This window comes from Aotus nancymaae, unplaced genomic scaffold, assembly GCF_030222135.1.
Source record: "Aotus nancymaae isolate 86718 unplaced genomic scaffold, 86718_ANA_hifiasm-v0.15.2.pri h1tg000011l, whole genome shotgun sequence".
NCBI lineage: Eukaryota > Metazoa > Chordata > Mammalia > Primates > Aotidae > Aotus > Aotus nancymaae.
In genome coordinates, this window is record NW_026988422.1 from 72672030 (window position 1) to 72699672 (window position 27643).

The 27643-nt window shown below is 45.6% G+C and overlaps 1 protein-coding gene and 1 pseudogene across 12 annotated transcripts in view; both read right to left on the reverse strand.

Moving 5' to 3' along the window:
- FOXN3 (forkhead box N3) overlaps positions 1-27643 on the reverse strand; it is a 467496-nt gene that overhangs the window by 111586 nt on the left and 328267 nt on the right. For all 12 annotated transcript variants that reach the window (XM_012453090.2, XM_012453093.2, XM_012453089.3 and 9 more), the window contains one exon: positions 15364-15428. In XM_012453090.2, coding sequence (XP_012308513.1) covers positions 15364-15428 — 65 coding nt within the window. The remainder of the gene's footprint in view (positions 1-15363; positions 15429-27643) is intronic.
- LOC135274187 (adenylyl cyclase-associated protein 2-like) lies at positions 24044-26138 on the reverse strand (annotated as a pseudogene).

Consider the following 27643-nt stretch of genomic DNA (forward strand, 5'->3'; position numbering starts at 1 on the left):
AAAAAGGTAAAATTACACATGCACATATACAGAGCTAGTAAGTGGAAGGTCTAAGGCCAGACTGCAGGTCTTCCTATTTGAGACTCTTTCAGCTCTCTTTTCATGCTAATTGCTATTATTCACGGGTGTACAGAACTGCCAAGGTCTCAGGGCATACGGTGATGTCGGTCAAGTGAAAATAATTTCCCAGAGGCCCAGAATCTTAGTTGATGATGACATTCACGTTCCCTAGTAGGGTGAGAATGGCTGAAACAGCCTTAGCCAGACTTGCCTCACTGGTGGTGAAGGAGGAGTCGGGGGTGGGACACAGCTGTCCATTACTGCAGATTCATCTTAATCAGCCAACCCTGGGATCTTCCCAAACTACCCTGAGCAGCCAAAGTTGACCCCTACAGTCCCAGCTTTGGGATCCAAGATGCTAGGACACTTGGTAAATGTATTAGTCAGTTCAGGCTGCCAGAACAAAATACTACAGACTGGGTGGTTTAAAGAACAAAAATGGATGTTCTCACAGTTCTGGAGGCTAGATCCGAGATCAAAGAGGTGGCATGTCTGGGTTGTCCTGAGGCTGTCTCCCTGGCTCACAGATGACGGACTTCTCACTGTGTCCTCACGTGGCCTTGCTTCAGTATATGTACACTCCTGGTATCTCTGCTTATAAAGACACCAGTCCTTATAGAAATGCTTCCTTTATGTCCTCATTTCACCTTAATTACCTCTTTAATGGCTCTATCTCCAAATTCAGTCACATGGGGCATGAAGGCTTCAATACCTACATTTCCCAGGGGATGCAGTTCAGTCCATAACGGTAAGTTACATGCATATATTTCACAAACCTTCACTGATTTCCTACCGTGTGTTGGTAACCTGCAAGGTGCTAGGGATAGAGATAAGAAAACTCCAGCCTCAAGGAGCTGACAGTCTGGCTGGGAGACAGAAGTGAAGGGATAACCAAACAATCTTCATGATTCCTCCCCTGATGAACCGGCTCAGATACTGGGGGAAATAGGTAAGGAAGGTATCAGGGACGACTTTGCTGCTTATACAGCGAGAGGCTGCTGTCACTGCATCTCTTAAATCTACCCCACGACCGGCTTGATATGGTCAACTGTGAGCTTCTCCATCACAATGTCACTCCAGGCCCCAAAATAAAAGAGATGCCATTGTATTTGCAGCAGTGGCAAAAGCTCATGTGCCGAAGCTCACCCAGTAATGAAGCTCATACCAAAGGCAAAGCCACGAGTAAATGCACAGACAGCACTTGAGCAGAACGCGTGTGCATTTAAAAGCAAAGAGGAGGCAGGACGCAGTGGCTCACGCCTGTAGTCCCAGCACTTTGGGAGGCTGAGGTGGGTGGATCACCTGAGGTCAGGAGTTGGAAAACAGCCTGAGCAACATGGAGAAACCCCATCTCTACTAAAAATACCACATTAGCCGGGCGTGGTGGTGCATGCCTGTAATCCCAGCTACTTGGGAGGCTGAGGCAGGAAAATCGCTTGAATCTGGGAGGCAGAGGTTTCGGTGAGCTGAAATCGCACCATTGCACTCCGGCCTGGGCAACAGAGCGAGACTCCATCTCAATCAATCAATCAATAAAAGCAAAGGGGAAATGTGATGAAGCAGGATGCAGGTAGGAAGCATCATCACCTTCCTTTTAGGTAGCTTACCTTCTTCCCTACAGGAAAGAAGACAGGGAGATGAAAGAAATGTGTTTCATGCAGTTGAGGTAGCTGTGAGCAGGTCTGACCCTAAGGAGAGGAGGGTGGCTACAGAGTGGGTTCTTGGGGTAGATGGTACAATTTAAATCTTACATTTAACTTAGACATATAAGGAAGAGCTGGGAACTAACATGGAAAACGGTTGCAGGATGGTATGAACTGCATCATGTGATCACAGTGCAAGTTGGCCAGGATCTCTGGCGCTGCAGTGGTCATAGCTGGGCTGATGCTGGAAAGACAGGGAAGCAGTTGCATTCACTGGGTGAGGGGAGGGCAACTCACCAGGTAGACCAGGAAGCAGGGGCCGGGGAAGTGCTCTGGCAAGGGGAGGGAAATGGGAGGATAAGTGAGGTCGCAGAAACTCAGATCTCTATTAGTCTAGCATGCCTTTGCATTTCTCCCATTATCCCATCTACTTAGGAAAAATAATAATAATCACATCTCAAATCAGTATAATTTGAAGAGTAATTGAGTAATGAAAATCCAGTTCAGAACCAAAGATGTAGCCTCTCCAATCTCACTTGCTAGTTCCCAACTTAATTTTTAAAATTAAGACACCTCTAATGAGACTCAAAATTGTTCACAATGAATCCAAAATGTAGTGAGGGGAAGATCAGATGCTAAAAGAGAAAATGTGTTCCATTTCAAAAACGATCAGACCATGCGTGCGTGTTGGCAGTGGGGGCCGTGGCGGGGGGTGAACACAGTTCTTCTCTATATAAGGCCATCTAACTATAAATGGCATTTGTCGGACATGTGAGTCAATGAACTTGGAGGAAATGGGGATTGCCTAAAATAGCATTTGTGCTATAGACCTGAATTTAGCATTTGAGGAACCTGGCTTTGAGTCGTTAACTCTGAATGTCCTTCATAATCTCACACACACACACACACACACACACACACGTGCATGCTCATCACACTTAAACATATATGCACCTACACACACATATGGCTACACATTTACACAAATACATATATGCTGCTTGGCTTAGCCAAATGCTCAACTTTAAGCTTCTGTTTCTTCATCTGTAAGATCAGAAAGATACCACCTACCTCTCAAGAAGTAAATGAAATTACATGCAAGCCAGGTACGGATGTGAGAAGTATTACTACTGAGTCTACTTTCTTTGTTTAAGTCAAGTCATTGCCTCTGAAAACTCTCCAAGCTCACCTTCTCTTCTTTTAAGGGACAGCCAAACCACTAAATGGGGCTCTAAAGACAACAAAGAGGCTGAAATTACATTGACAGGCAGAAATCACCAGTGATGTATACTTAGTTTAACTAACGCTGTTAATTAGAGACATTGTATTAGTCAGGACTCATGACTGTACGTAAGAAAAACCCAAGTCAAGCTGGCTTCAGTATAAAGGAGAATTTATGAGCCCAACAAGTCTAGCCACAGGTAGGGCATGAGAGAGTGGCCCCTGTCTGTGTGTCTTTGTGCTGGTGCCATTTCCAGTGGATTCCACATGCAATGCTTGTGAGGCCAACACATCCTGCGGAGCTCCCAGAGCCAGGATGTGAAGCCCAGGGTGGAACTCTGGCCTGGACTGGGCCACGTGCCCATCCCTCCACCAGTCACTAAGGCCAGGGAGTTCCCGTAAGAAGCTGGCACCTCCCATTTGGAATCTATGGGAAGTGGAAGGGTGGAAAGAGAAAGATATCCTGATAGGGCTACTGGAACCCATACCGCAATTTGTGAGCCACCGCAATTTGGGCCTATGACAGCTGCAAAGTTTAAAAGTGAAAACTTCAACCATAACCATTTCTTTTCCAGGCCAGGCATGGCAAAACACAGAGACTGAAGTCTCTCAGAGCCTGAGAAATACACTATACAAATGATCAGCACAGAATCGACCTTTATACATGTCACAGCCTTCTTGTTTCTTTTCACAATGTCCTCACAAAATCCTTCAAAATGTAAGAAATGAACCCACAAGTAGGATGTTGGGAGCATGTCTACTGGCAGATGTCATCAACACCAAGACCTGTGGTTCTAACTCCTCACTGCAACGTGTGTCAAATTAGCAGGATCAGATCATCCTGATCAAGCCCCACAGGAAATCACAGCCTAGGAAAGAGGGGCCAAGCAACGTGTGCTATGGTGACCATAAGGTAGGGAGGAGTTCAACACAATCCCTTAAATGACTTTGTAAATTTCCGTATCACTGTAAGTATGGCTGGCTGTCTTGCCGTCTCCCATGTTCTCTTAAACTCATGTTTGCAAATGTCTTAGTCTAGTTTGCATTCTTGAAACCAAGGGGTTAATTTGATCGCGTCTGCCTGTACTGCTTGCTTTTAGTCACTTGCTTTTCATTATTTCTTTTTTCCTTTTTCCATGAAGCTGAGGCCTTGCCACTGAATGCTGGAACTTGACCTTCACTGGCTGCTTTACAGATAACATTCATAGGTCACCATGGTAATGGTCGCATCAGTTGTTTTTCAGGAACTTGGGCAAGCTCCTGCCCAGTTCAAACCAGTTAGGACCACTGCTCCTTCATGGGCCTGCCCAAGTGCCGGAGAGGCGGCCTTTTTGACACTGAAGGGCCAAAAGCTCCACCCCTAGATGACGCTAATGCTGCCATTACTGAATATAATTCCTTTGAGATGCCATGGACCCCAACTATGCTTGTACAGAATGAACCGGTTACTTCATTTTTTTCCCCATTGCCAATCACCTTTCCCACACATTAGACCACCCCGCTTCCCTAACACATAAATATCCCAGCCTTATCTTCAGGGAAGTGGATTTAAGAGCTGCTCTCCTGCCTCCTCACTTGGTACCGTTGTGAACAAATCTTTTCTCTTTTGCAAAACCCATGTCACAGTGATTAATTTGCTGTGCTAAGGCAGAACGGACCTGGACCTGGCTGGAAGCATTCTGGCACAATCAGAGGGACAGATCACAAGTAATTCCAGCCCATCTCCAAGGAACTTTCTTTTTCTGTCACATTTCTGCAGGATCTTAGTCACTCAGAAGGGTCAGGAAGAACAGCCAGTCAGGACTCATGTTCCACTCCTCCCATGGCCATCCCCTGGGCATTTGCCTTACATATCAGGAGCTTCAGCAAGACTGAAAACAAACGGAAACATTCCTAAAGGTATCACTTCAGTTCCGCCAGGGAAGAATCTATGTTACTATTGCTTTTGCTGTTGTCTGCTGGGGGTGGAAGACACTGAACATCTTAGGAAACTGCAGAGTATCACAGAAATGCTGTCATAGGCCAGACACGGTGGCTCATGTCTGTAATCCCAGCACTTTGGGAGGCTGAGGCAGGAGGATCACAAGGTCAGGAGTTCGAAACCAGCCTCGCCAATATGGTGAAATCCCATCTCTACTAAAAATACAAAAATTAGCCAGGGGTGGTGGCGGGCAACTGTAGTCCCAGCTCCTCGGGAGGCCGAGGCAGGAGAATCACTTGAACCCAGGAGATGGAGGCTGCAGTGAGCTGAGATCGCGCCATTGCACTCCAGCCTGGGCGACAGAGGGAGACTCCATCTCAAAAAAAAGCAAAAAACAAAAAAAACAAAAAAACAAATGCTATCATAAGCATCACTAATTCTACTTATTGGACACCTAATTATCACCACGCACTATGCAGGTCTCTGTACATACATAATCTTTTAATTCTCACAAAAAAACCATGAAGTGAGTACTACTACCTGTTTGACTGACTGGAAAGGAAAGGGTCAAATGGATTAGATGAGTTGCTTGAGGTCACTCGGCTGGTGGGTGGCAGAGGCTGGCCTTTGAACCCACGGCTGGCCAGCTCCAAGGTCCATCTACTTCTCTCCTACTTATGCTGCCTCCTCTGGAGAGAAGTTGGGCAACGGCACCTGTTCTTGGAGCACCCACTAAGTGCCAGGGATGCCACAGAGACCATCATCAGTCCTCATAGCAATCTTGCAAGACTGATACTTTTTTCATTGTATAGTGACTCAAAGAGGGTTGCAAAACTTTTCCAAAATCAGGTGGCAATTAGAAAGCAAGGCGTGGAATGGACTCAAGGATGCCTGACTTAAAAGCTGAGGTCATTTACCCTATGCCTGAGTGTCATCACTCACAGAGGCCAACAGGAGACCTGGGGAGAAAGAGGGGCAGAGGGATGGCAGGAGAGATTCATTCTGGAAGGTCACACTTGGCACTTGTAAAAGCCTGAGGGCAGGGGCCACATTCACTCACACATGTACACACACCTGCAAACACACACACACTTGCACACATACATGCACTCCCATGTCACGTGCACCGCAACAGGGACTACCCAGAAACTCTTAGCCACGCCTTCTGGTTGTCAAGGGAACCGAAGAAGAACACAAACTCGACCCCTTGCAGTTTATAGGTGGATGATTTTAAGTCCACTTCCGAAACTGCTGTGTGAACAGCTCCCTCAGAATATATTCTAAAAAATCATTCTTCCTCATTAAAGTCTCTTGGTAATTGTATTAAAATATTTCTAGACTTCCAGCTAAGCACAGTTCAACAGAATTTCAAGGGGAATGACTTTTTCAATTGTATTTTAATACTGAGCACTTTGATCAAAGCAGGCTCTGTAGTGCAATGTGATCCAAGCTTGTTTAATCTTTGTATTTTATAATCTAACTGATACAATTTGATAGACAAAAAAAAGTTTAAAGGCTCAAAAATTAAATAAGGAAAGATTCCTATACATGAATTATAATTGGTGCCAAATTACTTGTATCTACATCTGTATATCTACTAATATAAAATTCACATAGACTAAAATAAAATATTCATTCTATTAAGGGATGGGCTCCTCTCATTGTGTTACTCTTTAAATGACTAATTTTAGGATTTCCTTTTTTCTCTATCTAGTTTTTAAAAGTCATAAAGTGAACTATATAAAACAGTCATGGGTAGGAACAAGGAGGGAAAATTAAGCATCTTAATTATTTAAGTGAAAGAAGACAGAGTATTCATTTCCATCTTTTTGTCTTATTGTAAATTACTTATAATCATTATAACAGGATTTGCCCTCAGCCCTAGTCTGCAAATCACTGTAGAATATCCAAATATCTAAAGTGGAAAACTGTTTAGAAATATTTATGCCATTTTGAAGTAAAGACTGGTGTGAGTCCAGGTTTCTGTGACTTGGAGCAGAACAATTGCTTCAGGCCTTATTTTTCCCATCTATAAAACGGGAGTAGCCATATCGAATGCATAAGGCTAGTATGAAAGAATAATACAGGCCGACAGCGGTGGCTCACGCCTATAATCCCAGAACTTTGGGAAGCTGAGGCAGGCGGACCACCTGAGGTTAAGAGTTTGAGGCCAGCCTGGCCAACATGGTGAAAACCCTGTCTCTACTAAAAATACAAAGATTAGCCAGACATGGTGGCGCATGCCTGTAGTTGTAGCTACTCAGGAGGCTGAGGCAGGAGAATCACTTGAACATGGGAGGCAGAAGTTGCAGTGAGCCGAGATCAGGTCACTGTACTCTAGCCTGGGCGACAGAGTAAAACTCTGTCTAAAAAAAAAAAAAAAAAAAAAAAATTAAAATAATCCTAACTTGAGGCGAGAGAAAGAAGCATGCTAATACAAAATCCCAGAGCCCTAAAACTTTTTGCTGAGATTGGCCTCCTATTCTTCTGAGGGGACTCCTGCCCCTTCCCTTTTTGGGAAACTCCACGCCTTTCATTCCAGTGATTTCCCCAGTTTCGGACTGCGCCTCTGCTTCTTCATGGTCACTGCTGTTCACCACTAGTCCTCTCACTGCTGTCAATCTAGGTCTTGAATATGGGTCAGCTCTCTGGACCCTTTTCCTCTTTTCTGTTCTATACCCTCCTGCAAAGCTCATCTATGTCCATAACCTGTGCCCATAAGCTTCCTCCCAGCCCTGATCCTCCTCTTCCAAAGTCCAGCCTCAGTTTCCACCTCCTACTGAACAGTAACCCTGAAACATGAGATTAGGCCCACACACACCCCAGGCCAGGGGGCCTGGCCGAAAGGAAGCTCCTAATGAAGGCTCTTGATTTTCTGATTCCTCTGCTTCTGTTCACAAGACTGCCATTTTCTCAGTGTGCATCGCTGGATTTGGGTTAAAATGGTTACTATAGATGGGTACTGGGAAGATCTGAAATTAAAGTCAGACAGGAAAATACAGGATATCTGACTGGTATTTACCCAGATTCCACACCAGGCTGTAGCCGCTGGGGAAGTAGAGGTAACTGGAGACTGGGCAAATTTGGATTGTCAAGAGACAGCAAAGATCAGAATCAACCAAAGGCTTCTTTTTAAATTGCATTTCCTTGTATTTTTGAAGTAACTTAAGAGCATGTTTTGCATGTTCTCAGTGACCAAGTAAAACCTGAGAGATCAGAACTGCTGACCAGCAGCCCTGCAAATTCACTGCTGATTGTAAGCAAAAGCAGCTAGCTGATTCTATTACTGTAGTTACAGAAATATCTTTACAAATAACTCAGTGCAGAACAGTAAAACAAATGATGCCAAACATAAAGGGCCCCTCTGAAACCAGAGGGCCTCTGCAGGCCGAAAGAGGACAGAAGGCAATTAGGACTTGGGGGTTGGGGGGAATGCAGAGAGGTTTTCTTGTTTTCCTTTTCTGTCATTACTAATTTTTTTAATGGGTATGCCTGAGGGTGAGAATCAGGAGATTTATGCATTAGGTGGATGCCCTCCTTTGCAACATGGACAAAAGAGTCAGCTTGTGGAGCAGATTAGACAGAAGAAGCCAAAGGGCCCAGGGGCTTCAAGCTCCAACCAAACAGGAAAGCAATGAGTGGGCGAGGGTCAGGGCAAATCCAAACAAAACCTGGGATTCATCAGTCCTTACAGAGAGGTAAAGGGTGCCAGACTCCAGATCAGAGGCTGTGGCCAGACTGGAGTCTGGTATCAGAGGGTGACACCAGAAATGGAAATCATCAGAAAGAAAGGAGTTTGGGAAGATGCTCCTTTGGAGAGTTCTGGAAGTTTTTTCACCTGGAATATACCTATGAGAATGAATGATCAGAAACCTGAGGCATGAAACATTGAAGGCTAAAGTTTACTTTTTATGGAGCATTTGTGAGATGTCAGGCACCAGAGTGACTGATATTCACAGTTTCTTAATCTTGATTACAAAGCTCACAAAGACCTTGGGCCTCAGGTTTGATTGAGAAACACATCTCGCAGCCCCATTTTACAGGCAATCAAATCTGAGGCCCAAGGTCAAAGAGCTGGTGCCCAGCGAGGGAGGGATTCAACCCCAGTTTGATGTGGTGCTAAATCCCGTGCTCTTCCACACAGCTACGTGTGCACCTGCTGTGAACACACACTTTCAGAGTACGGAGTACAGCTTGGTACTTGTGAGCTCGGTGAACTTCTCAAAGAAGCAGTCCTATTTATGAGGAATTAAAGGAGTCTGAGATAAAGATATGAATGAATTCTCCTTCACATTTATGTATACATCCAGCAGGCTCTGGGCATCCCCAGCCTTTGCCCCATCCTGAGAACGGCCCCAACAGATGGGCAAGAGTTTTAGCAGGGAAGGTGAAGAGCGCAAGAAAACCACATTCAGAGGATTTTACCCCTATTTTCCTAAGAGTCGCAGTTTTGTAAAACGCTCAATAACTACCCTTGATTGGGAATTTAGCACAAACTGTCCTATGTGCTTGACTAATGTGAATGCACCAAATCCTTGCTAGGACCCCAGAAGACAAGTATTGTCATGACTCCCAAATAGAAGTTAAGCCAGCTGCCCAAGAAGCCAAGACAGGGTTCACTTCCAGGTTGTAAGAATCTATATAATATACAGTATTGCCTCCCTAAGATCCACAAGACCTTCGAAAATCATCTTGTTTGGGCACGGGGATCCTCAGCCAGCCTGCCACCCACCTTGTCCTCTCCTTGTACCCACAGCAGACACAGCTGGCTGAAGGTAACACTCTTTCTCCACTGAGCCAGAGCTAAGCATCAAAATCCGTTCTGACCTTTTTTGGGGGAAGTTGCTAGAGTGGATCAGAGCTGGTATTAGATAGGGCATCTTTGCCATTGCTGAAATCCACTCCTTAATTTGCAAATGAAGCCCTAGGGATGCCACATGGCTTGCCCAAGATCACAAAGTTTGCCAAGTGAAGGGTTGAGATCAGACCAGGTCCCTCGACTCCTAATCTCCAGTGTTCCTTCCACTATAACTTTCACCAAGGTGAGGTATCTCATACATCTGAGTAGTAAAAGTTGATAGCAGAGTTATGGGAGGGGATAAGAGTTGTGGGGCGTGGGTGATACAAGCTATTACTCCCAAATAAGTCTGGACATTAAGCCAACCTAGAACCTGGGACACAGGTATTCCTCAAAGCAAGTCATGTAACAATCATATCAACTTCATGCACATGCACTGGCACGCATGGAGGAACAGCATGCATCTCACAGCAGAAGACCTGGTTTCCTTTTTCCCTATTTAACCTTAGGTTGGCAGGGGGACGGGTGGGTGGGGGTCTATGGCAACACAATCCTGCTCTGTGCCCTGAAAATGTCTTTAAGTCTTTCCATTACATTAGCTCATCCAGTGTGAGTTGTCAGAAATGAATGGATGGCCAGGCACGGTAGCTTACGCCTGTAATCTCAGCACTTTGGGAGGCCGAGGAGGGTGGATCACCTCAGGTCAGGAGTTCAAGACAGCCTAGCCCACACAGCGAAATCCCATCTCTACTAAAAATACATAAAAATTAGCCAAGCATGGTGGTGGGCACCTGTAATCCCAGCTACTTAGAAGGCTGAGACAGAAGAATCACTTGAACCGGGGAGGCAGTGGTTGAAATGAGCCAAGATGGCACCACTGCACTCCAGCCTGGGAGACAGAGCGAGACTCCATCTCAATTACGACAACAACGGAGAAAAAAAAAAAAAAAAACAGAAGTAAACGGAAATAAAATCTGTTAGATAATTTATTTTAATTCTACCGCTGTTGCCTAGGGACACTTAGTTAATCATAATTAGTGGCCTAATACTAGAGTGATGGAGAAAATGAAGAGGGAAGAATGACCAGAGGGGTGTAAGAGTGTCAAGTGAGTCACTGGGAAGGTTTGGTAAACCAGTGGCTTCATCTGTGCTGATGGTGGCTGGGCTTCTTGGAGTGGGTGGGCCAAGCAGCCTTTTCCAAGAAGGGCTAGGACTCCTGGTCTGACCACAGAATGGGCTGTGAGTGGTTGAGAGGGTGGGGCCTGGGCTTCCCCTGGGGATCTCCAGCCTAGCCCAGGGCTGGGCACACAGTGATGTATCATAAAGAAATGCTTGCAGGTGGGGTGGGAAGGGTAGGTTCAGCGAATGCCTGCTCAGAGGAAGAGCTAGAAATAAAAGCAGGCCAAAATGGCCAGGCAGCAGCTCCTCTCTGAACAAGAACAAAACTCCGTGGGGAGCTCTGAGGCCGACAGGGCTTACAAAGGCCAAGAGGGCAGAAGTGGGGAATACAATCAGCATGGCTTGTGACAACTTTCAGCAGAAGGCATGAAGCTAACAAAAGCAGAGGTGCCTGTGTCGTTCTGGGATGAAACCATCAGAGACCAGATGAAGGGTCAGACCAGGGGTGAGGAATGTCTTTCATTATAAATCACTGACTCATTACAACAAACCATCCGAGGGTGATGTTTACATAAAGTAACCTAATTTTAAGTGTGATGGGTAAATGGGATCTGGGGGAGGGGGACAGGGAGTTTGGAAATGGGAAGACATAAAAAAGGCTTTATCCTTTTCATTAACAAAATAAGAGAGATTAGCAAATGAATTAAATGAATAAAATAAAAAACACATTTCAAACACATAGAGACCATAACACAGAGATGCACAGACACAACTATTAGGGACAGCGGGGACACCTGTCAGCTGGCCACGCCTGCAGGGCTCTGAATAAGCCACTCTTCTGTTCAGCACGCCCTGGGTCCCCTTTGAACAATGAGCTTGTCCCCTACTAATGCTCTGCTGGTTTCCATTGTACAAGAACTGAAGTGCTCTCTAGCCTGCTGAAACTGTCTGTAGCAGCCTAAACGGCATTTAAAATAAAGACTGTGAACTGATGAAATGACCAATTATGTTAAGTACCCATGCCTGGTGTAATCCAAACCAAATCTTACCCCATTATCCTCAAAACCGAGAGGTGATTCAGCAGCCCCTCTTGCCAGTGATTCTGAACCAAAATACAGGCACTGCACCCGACATCCAAGAAAGACTTTGAGAACAACCAGTTAGTTCTTGTAATTGGTTTTGTGCTGGGAAAAATAAAGGTACTAAGTTTCCACTCTAAACCAAACAATGATTCCACAATGAAAACTGGTGTCCTGCTGTAACTATCATGTCGTTTTGATGTCAAGTTCATTTCAGGTTTTCACTTTCATTATTTCCTCTTCGGACACTGCATTATTTTTCCCGTCACTATCCAAAGGTGTCTATGAAGTACTCACGTTCCACACTGTTGCTGTGCTCTCTGTGATGCTAAGTTCTCTGGTTGTTGCTCTTTCTTGCAACGACTTTTTTTTTTTCTATTTCCACACACCCATATCTATCTGCTTTTCTAAGGCCTTGCTTAAGTGTCAGTTCTCCCAAGAAGTGACAGCCCCTCTGCTCCCACCCTCCTGACAAAAATAGATCTCCCTCTTCTACATGACAGGGCACCCCCACTGTATTAGTCCATTTTCACACTGCTGATAAAGACATTCCAAGACTGGGTAATTTATAAAGAAAAAGAGGTTTAATGGACTCACAGTTCCACGTAGCTGAGAAGGCCTCACAATCATGGTGGAAGGCAAAAGACACGTCTTACATGGCAGCTGACAAGGGAGAATGGAAGCCAAGCAAAAGGAGAAACCCCTTATAAAACCATCAGATCCCATGAGACTTATTCACTACCATGAGAACAGTATGGGAGAAACTACCCCCATGATTCAATTATCTCCCACCAGGCTCCTCCCACAACACGTGGGAATTATGGGAGCTAGAATTCAAGGTGAGATTGGGGTGGGGACACAGCCAAACCATTTTCCTTTCCATCCAACTTATTTTCCTATCCTGCATTATTGAGTCTCAGTCCCGGGGAGATGGCACCACTGCACTCCAGCCTGGGCAACAGAGTGAGATTCTGTCTCAACAACAATAACAACAACAATGAAGCACTCCACGAAGCAATTTATCTCTCACTGTGTTTCAATTCAGCCAGTCCTGCTAGCGGTCCACAACTCATGACTCATGACTCTGGCTGGCTTCTGCTGGCCAGTCATCAGTCCCACAGAGCCCTCAAGAAAGACTCCTGTGTCACCTCCATGTGACCAAACTGTACCTTCTCCCCCAGAGCTAGGAATTGGCATCTTTAGGGACAGGCTCGTGGTTCTGATTGCCCTCAACTCCAATGCCCGTGGCTGGAACCTACTAACAGAGTTCCCTACTGGTCTGACTATCTAGAAAAATTTCCTTCCACTTGCTATAGGGAAAAGGAAGGGATGTGTGTATGGTTTTTGAAAATAGGAAGTGAGAAATAAAGCTGAGAAAGTGGCATTGAACAGGTACATTTTCTTCTACTTGATTCTGACCCAAACCTTCCCCTGGCATGACTAGACAGTTCCCTCTTTAGGGACTCATATCTTTAATCATAAAACTCTTGCCTGTGGGCATTAGCAACTTTCCCATGGCCCAGTACCACCCACCAGAGGAACACGAAAGTATTAATTAGGAGGAATACCCATATATTCCCAAAAATATTATCACAGCAAAAGTGTCTCCAGAACTCTATACAGACATAGGGAATGAAGAAACATCACAGAAAAAAATGAATGTTAACAAATCCCTGCCCACCCTCCTGAGCTCACATCAAGATTCTTCTGATTTTCAAATGTACAAAATTTTAATGGGTTACATTTAACTGGATGTGGGCTCAAAAAGCATCTGAAATCTGTACCAGTTTAATTCACAGTGCCTAGAGCAATCAGGGGAATTTGTAACCCTATCAGGAAGAGAAAAGATGTCTACACCCACGGGATAGAATCTCACACATCTTTCCACTTCAGAAACATTATTAATATTGGTATTTCCCTCATGTTTTTGCCCCACAGAAACAAACAAAAAAACTAACATGCTTAGAGCAAATCTTACCTAATGCCAAAGTGAATGAATAAAAATCCTGAGAAAAGGCTGTAAGAAAACAAATCTCTTTTCTCAAAATAATCCAAACTGAATGACATTCATATCAGTGCTATAGTTCTAGAGGAAAAATGACACATGTAACTTTGAAACTCACTCGAAAAGAACCCAAAGGCTGATCCTAATCAGTTTCCACTTCTACTATCTGAAGAGAAAACAGAACAGATTTTTTCAAATTATGTGTTAATTTTTGAGAGTGGAGGGACTTCCTTTTGTTTTCTTAAACATTTAGGATATCTATGACAATTATGAAAATTAGAATTAACCAAACTTGCCTGACTACATTTCACCTGTACCAAGCAAAAGTACAAAGAAATGCTTGAGTTCCCTATTTCACCGGCTATTAAAATGACAATATTCGATTGTGTGGCCTGTAAATCAGCACTAAAAATATGATGACGTCTCTCACGAGGATTTGGGCTACTACGGAAACCTGAAGATACATGTCTCTCTTCTTAACCACACTTACATTCTACTCCTTCACACATACGGCCAGCTGTCGGCCTGTACTCTTAAGGGAAAGAGGCTACATAGCACTCAACCAACCAACAGACATTAAAATCTCTCACCATAAGCCCAGTGTAGTTCAAAAGCTCTTAGCACAGCCAAATCCACCTGCTTTTGGCCAGCAGGGCCTGTCGGACTCCTAGCCAATCAACAGAAGTAGGAGGGATAGAAAGCTCCGAGGCCCCTGGGAACCATTCAGTACCATTTTATTTACAGAACAGATATCCAAAATAGCGATAACCCCACAGTCACTTCTAAAAGTATTAAAAACGCACCCTTCTGCTATTTTTAAAATCATTTATTCCTCCTTAACTTTGGTCATTTCAGAAGAAACTGAATGGCAAAAGCAGAGATGAAAGGTCGCTGGAATTCTGTGAGCACACTGGATAGCGGCTAGCATGAGGCAGCTGAGTTGGGCTGGACAACAGCGAGGGGGTCCCCTGCAGGTGACACTTGTGGGGACCAACGTAGGGTGACTGGACTCCGAACCTCAGAACAAACCACAGCCAACCTTCCAGGTACATGTGGACGTTAGGGAACAGCGAGAAACACACGCATCTCCATGATGACAAAAGTGCCAGAATACCCAAACCCTCCTTATTCAGCTCAAGTTTTTGAAGCATGTAAAGTAGTTTGCTTTTATCAGCCTAGTCTGTGTTCCTGTCGCATTCTAATTACAATGTAATTCCAATGTTACCAGAGCAAGCCGAACACTTCCAGAATATGACCAGTGACGGCGGGCCAAAGAAGCAATCTTTAGAAGCCTGGTTTCAGACTCATGATTCACAGCCACCAAGAGACGTGAATAGTAAAAAATAAAGAGAACTGGACAAACAGACCCAACCCACAACCGTCACACTTCTCCAGAGAGGGGCCACTCCTAAACGGGACAGCACTCTCCTATTTGACACCAAGTACAAAGGAGTGGTGAAAGGGGGTGGGAGTGGGGGCGGGTTTGGGGAGAGGAAGGGGTGTTGCTAAGGACCTACCTTGGAGAAGGGCTCCGTTTCTCTTGAAGAAGGTACTGCCCGGCCAGATGGGTGGACCTGATGTGCTGAAAGAGAAGAGAAACTAGCATAAGGCCAAGTTCATCTGCACTCACACACCTGCAACCCCTCCCCACACTTCCCTCAAAACATTTCCCCAAGTATGTGTTATTGACACCCTCTGAAAACGCATCTTCGGAAACCATGAGGTTTGCTTTATTGTAAACAGGTTTCATATTTCACAGTGCAGGCGCTATCCGTGTGAGTATTCTGCTTATCATCTTGACCCTGCTCACACCTGGGCATTGAAATCACCCACAGATACACGAAATGGCAAATTCGCATGGTTTAATGGCATAGCATATAACTTAATATTTGCTAACCTGCTCGTAATTTCATGAACGTATATGGCAAAGAACTCCTAATCACATTTTCTGAGACCAAGCAGGTTTTCCAACACTTTCTTGTGCCATCTGCCTGCTACAAACACAAACTTGCCTTTCTTGGCATTTCTACCACTAAATCCTTAATATACAGACATGACCTTGATCGACTTCCTCCTTCTCCCTCTTCTCTTGTTTCGTATCCTGTTTTCAACTTCTTGGCTTAAAATGTTGCACTCCATACCCTATAAAACATTTTGCAGATATGTTTCCACCTACACTGTGGTAACAGGAGAGGCAAGAAAATAGGAAAGATCAATATATGACGAAGACACTTACTGCATTTAGAGATGAGCGTTTTCACTATTTTAAGCATCTAGTAGAAAACTTTATAACCAAGCCAGTCTTAGTAAAATGTCCTTACAGTGGCAAGTATGTTATATTCTAAATGAAAGATTGGTTTAGATAATGTTAGAAAGTCCTTAGTCAAAAATGTTACTACATCCAGCCCAAGAGGCAGTATAAATTACTATCACCAAAACGGTACATGGCAAATTGTATTGGTTAATGCATTATCAATCACCTTCAATATGAGAAACATAGGTTCGAGTAATACATTAGTAAGTTTGGCAGAAGCAGATACACACACACATACACACACAAACACACACACACACACACACACACACAGAGGGAATCTGAAGAACGATATGGTAAATGCTTCACCAGTCAACCGAGGTCTCTGGTTATCTTGGACAGCAATACTGTTAGCAAGCAGAAATGCCGTGACACATTCTGCCCACTGGAATCTCATTACTGGGGGTACAAATAGTGTAGCAGGTATAGGGACACATTACATGACGAGGAGGAGTAGGGACGAAGAAGAAATTAGCTAGGGCACAAAAATACGATCGATCACACATCAAAATCCTGTCAAATGTGCTAGAAAATACATACTACAAACCTTGATGTTAATGAACCTTTTTGTTTTATTTTGTTTTGGATCCACTATACTAAAATTAAATGAGAATCACGCATCTCAGCTATGGTATTTCCTGCAGCCCTGACTCTCAGCCTGGCAGTTGTGACCACAGAGTGGCCAGGAGCTACCCAGGGTAACAGCAGACCGGACTGGAGTCTCAGGATGATGACACCAGCTGATTGCTCTTCCACTGGATTCCGATCTTACTCTGTTTTGGGGCATTTAAGGTTCAGAGTTGCATGAAGAATAATGTGCATTAAAATACTTAAGATCTTTTAACAATCCAAGCAAGCTCTCAGGATTTTACCATCTTATTTTTATAACAAAGCAGGAAACAGCAAGCTGGCTGTTGCCAATATGGAATCACCTGATTTGTAAAGATATTTAAAAACTGAGGACTTCATTATAGCAGAGTTGGGGTTTCTAGAGAATTCAATAACTGAGTATTACTGCAGGAGCCTGAATATCCACCTTACTTCCAACCAGATCTCTTCTTTATCCCGACCTTGATTTGGCTGAAAACTGAGTAGACACCAGGGATGGAGCAACATGGGGAATGAAGGTCGGATAAATCCAGTGGTTTAGATACGGAAAATTCTTTGTATGATAGACATCTACCTAAAGATTCTTACAACATCCTTTTAATGTACTTAAATCACTGATCAGTGATGTTTTAAGAGTCCTCTATAGTCAATCCGTGTTGCTGTGGAACTTATCTGTACTCTAGTAGTGCAGAGACTTGGACTGGCCACCACCTTCTCATTCCTGGCCCCTGTTGTAACCAATGAATTCACACGTGTTCTCTTTCCAGCTCGAGGTAAGTCAGTTCCTGCCATGCTAGCTGCAAAGCTTTCAAGCTCCTTGGCCCCATATCTACACGATTCTTTTGGCTGGTTCCTCAAAATGACATCTTCTAACTGTTAGAAGATCCAAGGATTTATTAAGCCCCTGTTGAGAATTGTGCTTGGTGTTGAGAAAGACTTGAAAGGAAAATTAAAAACCCTATTTTATGACCTCTAAGAACCTGCTGTCATACTTATCTGGCTCCAAACTCCTATGACTCTATCTAACGAGACCAGCGATGCCTATAGACAAACTCATGGGTATATCTCCAGTGGCTGCAGGTTGGGAAGGCAACAAGTTTGATTTTCCCCCATGATGTCCCTGGATGATTGGCCTTTAAAGCTCAAAGTTGGTTAAAACCACACATAGTACATGAAATTATTTAGAAATGTCTATTCACCACAGTAATTCAGAGACAAAACCAGTGATAGAAGTCTTTGTGGGAGGAGTTGCAAACCACCCATCCTCAGGCAGCTCAAGAGCGGGGAGGGTGGGAGTGGGGGTGCAGGGGAAGAATGGGGTGCTCTCCATACCCAGCCATGTAAATGTCACTGCCATGAGAAATGACCATGAGGACCCCTTCTTAACCCCGAGTGGGTCTTAATCACTTTAAAATGGCATTTGCATTGCTTGGCCCTAGGATCAAGTTAACATTCACTGAGCATAGTCATCAACCCTTTTCCATGGAATCCTCTAATTCTGCACGTTGGGCAGGGCAGAAAACACCTTGTTTGTTTTTTTTTTTGACAGAGTCTCACTTGGTAGCCCAGGCTGGAGTGCAGTGGCATGATCTCAGCTCACTGCAACCTCTACCTCCCAGGTTCGAGTGATTCTCCTGCCTCAACCACCCAGGTAGCTGAGATTACAGGCACCTGCCAGCAAGCCGGGCTAATTTTTGTATTTTTAGTAGAGATGGGGTTTCACTAACTGATTTCAATGGCCAGGCTGGTCTCAAACTCCCGAACTCAAGCGATCCACCCACCTCGGCCTCCCAAAGTGCTGGGATTATAGGGTGAGCCACCATGCCTGATCCACCCATTCTTTTTATTATTTTTTAAAATTGAGACGGGGTCTTGCTCTGTTGCTGAGGCTGGTCTCAAACTCCTAGCCTCCCAGTGATCCTCTCGCCTCGGTCTCCCAAAGCCCTGATAATATGAGGTACTGGCACCTGACTACCTTCCCCGTTCTATAGGGGGACAGTCAGAGGTCCTGAGAGGTGAAAGGACTTGCCCAAGGCACTGCATGACTAGTTAGTGATCAACCCAAGACAAGACCAGGGCTTGCCCACTGTACCATAGAGACACACACATCAACAGCTCCCATTTCGTTTCTAAGCTTCCAGCTTTCCTCTTCTGCTCTTCCAACACTAAACTCTTAGTCATCCTTCCCCATGGAAGAAGGCTGTGAATGGTATTTTGCTAGGACCCTCTCCAAGGCAAAGTCCCAGGCTACAAAAAGCAATCAGACTAACCATATGTGAAAGACACACGGGCTCATATGAGCAGAAACAATACAACGCCGGTGCCACAAATGTCTCATTTCAATAATATGCTAACAAAAATCCCATGACCTTCAGCAGTATAAGCCAGACCAACAGGTTAAGAGGACCTTGCTGGCCAGCAACACACTGTGTGACCTGGCATTTGAGAACATTGATTCAGCTGATCGTTAAGACCACCTCAGAGCCTGCAAATCCCAAGAGGTGACCGATACCGTCCTGAACAGCACACCCGGCGGCTGCCAGAGACCCAGCCCTCAGTCATTCCCCGTACCCCGCACTCTGGGCTGCACTACCTCCAGCTCCCAAGGGGATCCCTTGAGTCAACAAGGTCCGACAGCCTGAGGGTGACTCTCAGGGAGATGTGATCCATCATGTTTTTTCTACACTCAGGAGCCTTAACAATTGTGAGAAACAGCTGCATTCTAAACTGAGACCCTGGGAGGTTCTGCCGAGACCCACACCTATATTTACGAGCTAAACTTTCTGTGGGTCTCCATGAGAAATAAATTAAAAGGACTTTTTTCTAAGATCTCACCTGCCAAATGTGAACTAGGATCTCTAAAACAGAGAAAAGGGCCAGGCGCGGTGGTTCACTCCTGTAATCCCAGTACTTTGGGAGGCCGGAGTGGGCGGATCACGAGATCAGAAGTGCGAGACCAGCCTGACCAACACGGTGAAACCCCGTCTCTACTAAAAATACAAAAATTTGCCAGGTGTGGTGACACACACCTGTAATCCCAGCTACTCAGGAGGCTGAAGCAGGAGAATCACTTGAACCCAGGAGGTGGAGGTTGCATGAGCCAAGATTGTGCCACTGCACTCCAGCCTGGGTGACAGAGCGAGACTCCGTCTCAAAAAAAGAGAGAAAAGGATGCTATAACACGGATGAACCTTGAAAGCATGCTAAGTGAAATAAGCCAGAATAAAGAAAACAAATACCGTCTGATTCCACATAGAAGAGGTAATAGTCAAATTCAGAGAGACAGGAAATGGAACAGTGGTTGCCAGAGGCTAGGGGGAAAGAGGAGTAGGGAATTCAATGGGTACAGAAGTTCAGTTTTACAAGTCATGAGGAGTCCGGGAGGTTGGTTGTACAACAATGTAAATGCACTTAACACTACAGAACTGCATACTTACAAAACAGTTAAGATGGTAAATGATATGTTACATTATTTTACCACAATTTTTTTTTTATTTGCAATGGGGTCTTGCTCTGTCACACTGGCTGGAGTGCCCTCTCAGTTCGCTGCAGCCTCCCTCCACCTCCTAGACTCAAGCGATCCTCCTGCCTCCGTCCCCGGAGTGGCTGGGACTAAGATGCGTACCACCATGCCCAGCTAAGTTTGGTTTTTTGTTTCTTTCTGGAGGACAGGGTCTCACTATGTTGCCCAGGCTGGGCTCAAATGATCTGCCCACTTCAACCTAAAAAAATTTTGTTAATGTATAAAAAAGAGAAGGTAGGGAAGGAAGGAGGGAGATAGGAGGAGGAAGAAAGCAGAGATAAAGATCATAAGAAGAACTCTGAAGAAGTGAATGAAAGCCTAGTTTTCGGTGAGAAGAAAGGAACAATATCCGAATGTCCCCTATGGTGAGCTCTCTGCCACAATGGTCCACAGTGCACAAAAAAGCAGAAAGCCCAAACCGACGGGGAGGGGGCAGGGGGAGAAAATGGGTGTGGCAAGACCAGCCCCATCCTGATTTAGCACTCACGGAGGCCAGAGCTTACCCACTGCTCTAAAGCAACTGAGCAGAGTCCCATCATAATCTTAGTGCTGGGGATGGAATGTGATGACAATCCCTTCGGATGGGTGACATCTACCACCAGACTGTGTTTCCCCAGGAATATAACAGTCCAAGCAGTTGTAACAAAGGGAGAATCCCCCCAAAATGTCCCTGAAATTCCACTGTTTTGCCTTATAAATGGGGATTAATCACCAGGAAATAATAGAAAACCAAATGTGACCTTTGCCACACGGTCACAGGTGCTCTTTGGGTGAAGGATGGCAGTCGTTGGCATTTGGAATGCAGCAACCAGAGCAGGCTGGACACAGACACGTGCGGGAAGCTTCACAAATACCACTCACTGAGAAGCATCACTAAGAGCACAGATGAAAGTTCAGATTCTCAGGGACACTTTTCTAACCTTCCAAATAATAAGCTTGAGTGTCCCGGCAATTTAAAGGGATCTCTGTGGCCACAGGGTCTAATCCAGGGTGGAATAGAGAGAGCATGAGATGTGGACTCAGGAAATCTGTTTAAACACAGACTGAAAGTCTTTTAACTTGTTAAAGTCTCAATTCCATGCCTGAAAGCCAGGGGCAAATGATATCTAGTGTGTGAGACTAAAATGAGATGAATGGGCATGAAAAAATGCTTTCTAAACTGCAAAAATCCCAGAGGTGGTTTTTTTTCTCTTTTTTAGGAGACAGAGTCCTTCTCTGTCGATCAGGCTAGAGTACAGTGGTGTGATCTGGGCTCACTTCAACCTCCGCCTCCTGGGCTAAAGCAATTCTCCTGCCTTAGCCTCCATAGTAGCTGGGATTACAGGCACGCACGACCATGCCAGGCTAATTTTTGTGTTTTTAGTAGAAACAGGGTTTTGCCATGTTGGCCAGGCTGGTCTTAAACTCCTGACCTGAAGTGATCCACCGTGCCCAGCCCCAGTGGTAGTCTTGATTGTAAGAAAACTGTAGTTCAGAGTTGACTGACACGCTCAAAGCCACACAGCAACACTGTGGCAGTTGTTAGCTGGGCACCAGCACTTCCTCCTCGACATCCTTAACTCTCTCAACTGGGCTCTTTTCTCCATTCCTGAGACAGATAAGGTAACTGCACTTTTCTCTTCCTCTTTCCTTTAAGGATTCTTTGAGATGCTCTAATTGCAAATGTTTCTCAGTCCAAAGTAGCCACAGTTACTAAATAGCTGAGAAGCAGCTTCACAGATGTCACTTACTCTAAAGAATGCTTAAAAAAAAAAAAAAAAAAAAAAAAGTAATTCTGGTGGTTCATACCTGTAATCTCGGCACTTAGGGAGGTCCAGGCAGGAGGATCACTTGACCTCAGGAGTTTGAGACCAGACTGAGAAACATTAAAAATAAAACTTTTTTTATTCTACAAAAAAAATACACAGAATTAGCCCAGTATGGTGGCATGTGCCTGTGGTCTCGGCTACTCAGGAGGCTGAGGTGGGAGGACTGCTTAAGTCCAGGAGTTCCAAAGCTCCAGTGACCCTTGATTGCACTACTGCACTCTAGCCTGGGAAACAGAGAAAGACCCTGTCTCTTAAAAAAAAAAAAAAAAAAAAAAAACCACAAAAAAAAATGTAGCTCCATGCAGAATCCTGCGAAGATCCAAATGGGCACGAAATCAAGAGACAGAAAGAGACCATGCAGAAATCTACCAGGAGTGGCCAATTCAGAGGCTGACAATTATTGAGAGGGCATGACTGAAGTGATCACACAACCAGCAGCTAGGCCCACAAACACTAGAACTGAGAGTGTGGCAAGATTACTCCGAGCGAGGGCAATACACCAATCATGGTAAGAAATGGAATTGCTCTGTGAACTTAGCCAAATGTTGAAACTGGAGACTAAACTGACTTCAAAGGTTTAAGCCTGCACATAGTTCCTGTGTGCCCAATACCACCAGGACCCATGAGAATCTGGCAGGTGGCAGCTGCTCTGGAATCAGATACACTGTGCTATTTTATTTTCCTTTTAAACAATTAGAATTCTATTTTATTTCAGAATAAGTTTACAGTTGAAAAATGATGTTTACCATCAACATTATGTGAACACAACTTTTATAGCAAAACCCTAGTATGTGAGCATTAATAGTCCAAATACTATACAGATACAGAAGATATTTTAAAAATGGAAATGATGTACTTCAAAGGCTATAATAGGTACAATATACCTATTACAGCCTTTGGAGACATATATATACATATATATATATATGCTTGCACTGAGTCTGTAAGAACTATACTATAGTTCATTAAATGTGATCCAAGAAGTTGCAGATTTTTCAACACTATGTACTGAAAAGATACAAAGGACTATCATAACTTCTCTTGACATTGAAAACACATGGGGCCAGGCACGGTGGCTCACACCTGTAATCCCAGTTGGCAGGCGGAAGTGGGTGGACATGCCGAAACCCTGTCTGGACTTAAAATACAAAAATTATTTGGGCATGGTAACATGCCCCTATAATCCCAAGTACTCGGCAGGCCTAGGCACGAGAATCGCTTGAACCCGCGAGACAGAGGTTGCAGTGAGCTGAGATCATGCCACTGATCTCCAGCCTGGGCACAGAGAGACGCTGTCTCAAAAAAAAAAAGAAAAAAGAAAAACCATGTACTATCAAGACTACAAAATCAGAGCAGAAAACCAAAGTAACAAATAGTTCCTTAGATTTTAGGAGAAGTAATACATATATGGCTTTTCTCATGTTTATTTTTGCAACTGGTTAGCAAGTATGGTGGTCAGAAGAGGAAAAAACAGACTATAGTACAACATTAGGCCAGGCACAGTGGCTCATGCCTGTAATCCCAGCACTTTTGGAGGCTGAGGCGGGCAGATCACCTGTGGTCGGGAGTCCGATACCAGCCTGACCAACATGGGGAAACCCCATCTCTACTGAAAATACAGAATTAGCTTGGCATGGTGGCATACACCTGTAATCCCAGCGACTCAGGAGGCTGAGGCAGGAGAATCACTGGAACCCAACCCAGGAGGCGGAGGTTTCAGTGAGCCGGGATTGCGTCACTGCACTCCAGCCTGGTGACAGAGTGAGACAGATGGGACTGGAAGGGACAGGGAGGGGTGGGGAGGGAGGAGGAAGAAAGGGGGAGGGAAAGGAGGAAGGGGGGAGGGGAGGGGAGGGAGGGAGGGAGGGAGGGAGGGAGGGAGGAAGGAAGGGAGGGAGGGAGGAAGGAAGGGAGGAAGGAAGGAAGGAAGGGAAATAGAAAATGTAAGCCACTTGTTTCAGTTCAGTCTCTGAAATCACAAAGTCATTCCTGTCCTCTTGGCACTCTGCTCTCCATTTACTTCCTTCCAACTTGAACACGAGTGCATGTTTCTGGGAAGGATGAGGTTTGGGAGATTCGGGACTTGGATGTGGCTTCTGGGGGAGACGGAGTTTGCCCTGTGTGAGCCTGCAGGCTGGGATTCTTGTAGAGGCCTTCTGGTCATCCGTGACGTGCCAGAGCCCTTTCGTAATTGCTTCTCCCTGGTTAAGCCTAGCAAATAAAGTTGAGCATGAAGGCGATGACTCTTGTTTTGTGTCTTCGTTCTCAAAAAGTGGAGGGGTCCCTGGGGGAGGGGGATGTGGAGAAAGCCCAGGCCACAGGAGAGAACAGAAAGCAGTGATGTTGTGGGTGCTGCAGGACCCGTTCTGCTCCACGTGAGGCCCATGGTGTGGTGCTCCTTGATGCGTGCTTGAAACTCACTCCAAATATTCACATATGACCTCACCCAATCCACACGGCGTAAATCACGTGTTTGTAGCCCTTGAAGACACTGTTAGTGTAAAAGGTGGCAGCATCACGTATCTCTTTGACGTAAGGACCAGATTTGGGGGACACGGCTATACAGTCAAGGGCAGGGAGACTTTTGCTGACAGCCGAGAGATGACTAAACAAGTTACTCCCTCGGTTTTCTCTCTGAAGGTTTGGGCTTTTTGAATTTTTCCCGATACGGGTTTCAAAAATGTGGTCAGTATTCTCTTGTGGTTGTTGGTAATGAGATGCCATCAGAAGGAAAGCCCCCGGCACCCTTTCTGCATGAGCCTCCAAGTCACCAGCAAGGCTCCTATTGTTCTTCAAAAACTCGGCCATCATGCTGTTCATCAGCTTATCAAAGGCTTCCACACCTCCACTGACACCCTTGACCCCACAATCGCCAGGGGGCCTGTGGGACTCTACAGACAGCGACTCCAGGCAGCTGACAGCCCACTCCAGTCTTTCCAGCAGTCCCTGCATGTCTGCCATTCTGCTTTGCTGCCAAGGGGTCCTGTCCTCAGCAATGCAAATCTGTGGCTGGCCACTCACAGCGGCTCTTCCTGTGGTCCTTATTGTGTTGTTTTAAATATACTGAAGTTCCTTCACATTCCCCAAAGCACGCCGTGAAGCTGGGGCTTCATTCCTTGAACATGTTGGAGAACTGCTATTGACCTACGGCAGGATTTCTTTTTTATTTTTGAGATGGAGTTTCGCTCTTGTTGCCCAGGCTGGAGTCCAATGGCACAATCTCAGCTCACATGAACCTCCACCTCCCGGGTTCAAGCCATTCTCTTGCCTCAGCCTCCCAGGTAACCAGGATCACAGGCATGTGCTGCCACACCCAGCTAATTTTGTATTTTTAGTAGAGATGGGTATCTCCATGTTGGTCAGGCTGGTCTTGAACTCTGGACCTCAGGTGATCTATCTGCCTTGGCCTCCCAAAGTGCTGGGATTACAGGCCTGAGCCACTGCTCCGCCTGGATTTCTTAACCTCAGCATTACTGACACTCTGGATTAGATAATTCTTGTCCTGGGACGCTGTGCATGGTAAGATGCTCAGCAGTCTGCCTGGCCTCCCACTAGACACCCGTGGCACCCACCTCATCAGCTGTGACAACCAAAAATGTCTCCAGTTAATGCTGTGTGTCTACTAGGGGATAAAACTGCTCCCAAATGAGAACCCAGGTAAGCTGCCCCCAGTCTCTCCACTCATCAAGTCCCAAACCTCCCTCCCCACATTTCAGCAGGACTGTCACCTCCTCTTTCCTAAACCAAGGACATGCCCTTCCTTCCGCCTCAGTTCACTGGCTCCATTATTTCTGCCTGCGTGTTCATCTTCTTACTCGCCAAAGTAACATCTCTATTACCCTTCTTTTCCTCTGGAATCTTCTACCTTGTCTCTACTCACTTCCCCCTTCCCAGGACTGATGATTTCTTTCTTTCTTTTCTTTTTGAGATGGAATTTCACTCTTATTACCCAGGCTGGAGTGCAATGGCGTAATCTCGGCTCACTGCAATTCCGGCCTTCCAGCTTCAAGCGATTCTCTTGTCTCAGCCTCCTGAGTAGCTGGGATTACAGGTGTGTGCCACCATGCCCAGTTAATTGTTTTATTTTTAGTAAAGATGGGGTTTCACCATGTGGGTCAGGCTGGTCGCAAACTCCTGACCTTGTGATACGTCTGCCTTGGCCTCCCAAAGTGCTTGGATTACAGGCGTGAGCCACCACGTCTGGCTGATTTCTTATCTTCACCATCACTGGGGTCCAAGTCCTCCTTTTGGCTCCCATTATTCTGCCCTGCACTCGCTAAGCCCAAGAGAATGGGACCGACAGCCCAGCCTCCACTCCCTCATGTCACCACCACGATCCTCTTCCTGCCAGCGGTCATGGGGTCACCCAATTCCCCAGAAGCTATGGTTTGCATGTGTCCCTCCAAAATTCAGGTGTTGCCAAGGTGATAGTATGAAGAGGCAGGGCCTTTAAAAGGTGATTAGGCCACAAGGTCCCCTTCCTCATGAATGGAATTAGATGCCCATATAAAGGGGCTTAAATGGGGGAGTCGCCCCCTTTTCTGCCTTCTGCCATGTGAGGACGCAGTGTTCCTCCCCTCTGGAGGGTACCAGCGTTCAAGGCCCCATCTTGCAAGCAGCCCTCACCAAACAATGAACCTACCGCAGCCTTGATCTTGGACTTCCCAGCCTCCATCACTGAGAGAGATACATTCCTATTATTTATAAATTACCCAGTTTGTGACAGCAGCACACACAGACTAAGACAAGGGGTTACTGCCCTTGATGTCACTCCAGCCTCTCCTCCCCACCGCATGACCTCCCACGGGCACTCACATAAGAGGACTCTTTCTGGGTTACATAAACTTCCTATTTAGATAATAGCTCTTAAAACTCCTTTCCACCTTTAGCTACAAAACACCCTCCTGGCCCAGGTTCTGCCCCTCCCACTCTTCTTTCCGACTGTCTGCTAGCTCTTTGTCCAGGCACGGCCCCACCATCAGGGCGTTCCTAGGGTTCTAGCCCTCCCCTCTTTTCTCCTCATGCTCTTTTCCTAGGAGAGTTCAGCAAAGTTTGGGTTTTCCACTTCCCCACCAGCTGATTTTGTTTCCAGATGCTGGAGGGTATCTCCAGCAGGCTCTGCACTGAGCAGCTTTCAGCTGCCCCTAGCCCCGAGAGCCGCTCAAACCAGAAAGCAGCTTCCCCTCTGCCTCGCTTGCCGGTTCCCAGGGCACACTCAACACGTTGCCCAGGATTCATCAGTGTCTGTATTCGTTTGCTGGGGCTGCCATAACAAAGTACCACAGACTGGGGGGTGTAAGCAACAGAAATTCCTCCTCTCACAGTCCTGGAGGGCAGAAGTCCGAGACCAAGGGATGAGCAGGGCTGGATCCTTCAGAGGCCTGTGGGGGAGAACCTGCTCCTGGCCTCCCTGGCGGCTGCTGGTGTTTGCTGGCGTTCTCCGGCTATAGAATCATCGCCCTGCCTTCACCTCTACACGGCATTCTCCGTGTGTGCATCTGTTTTCAAATTATTCTCCCCTTTTCTAAGGACATGGTCATGCT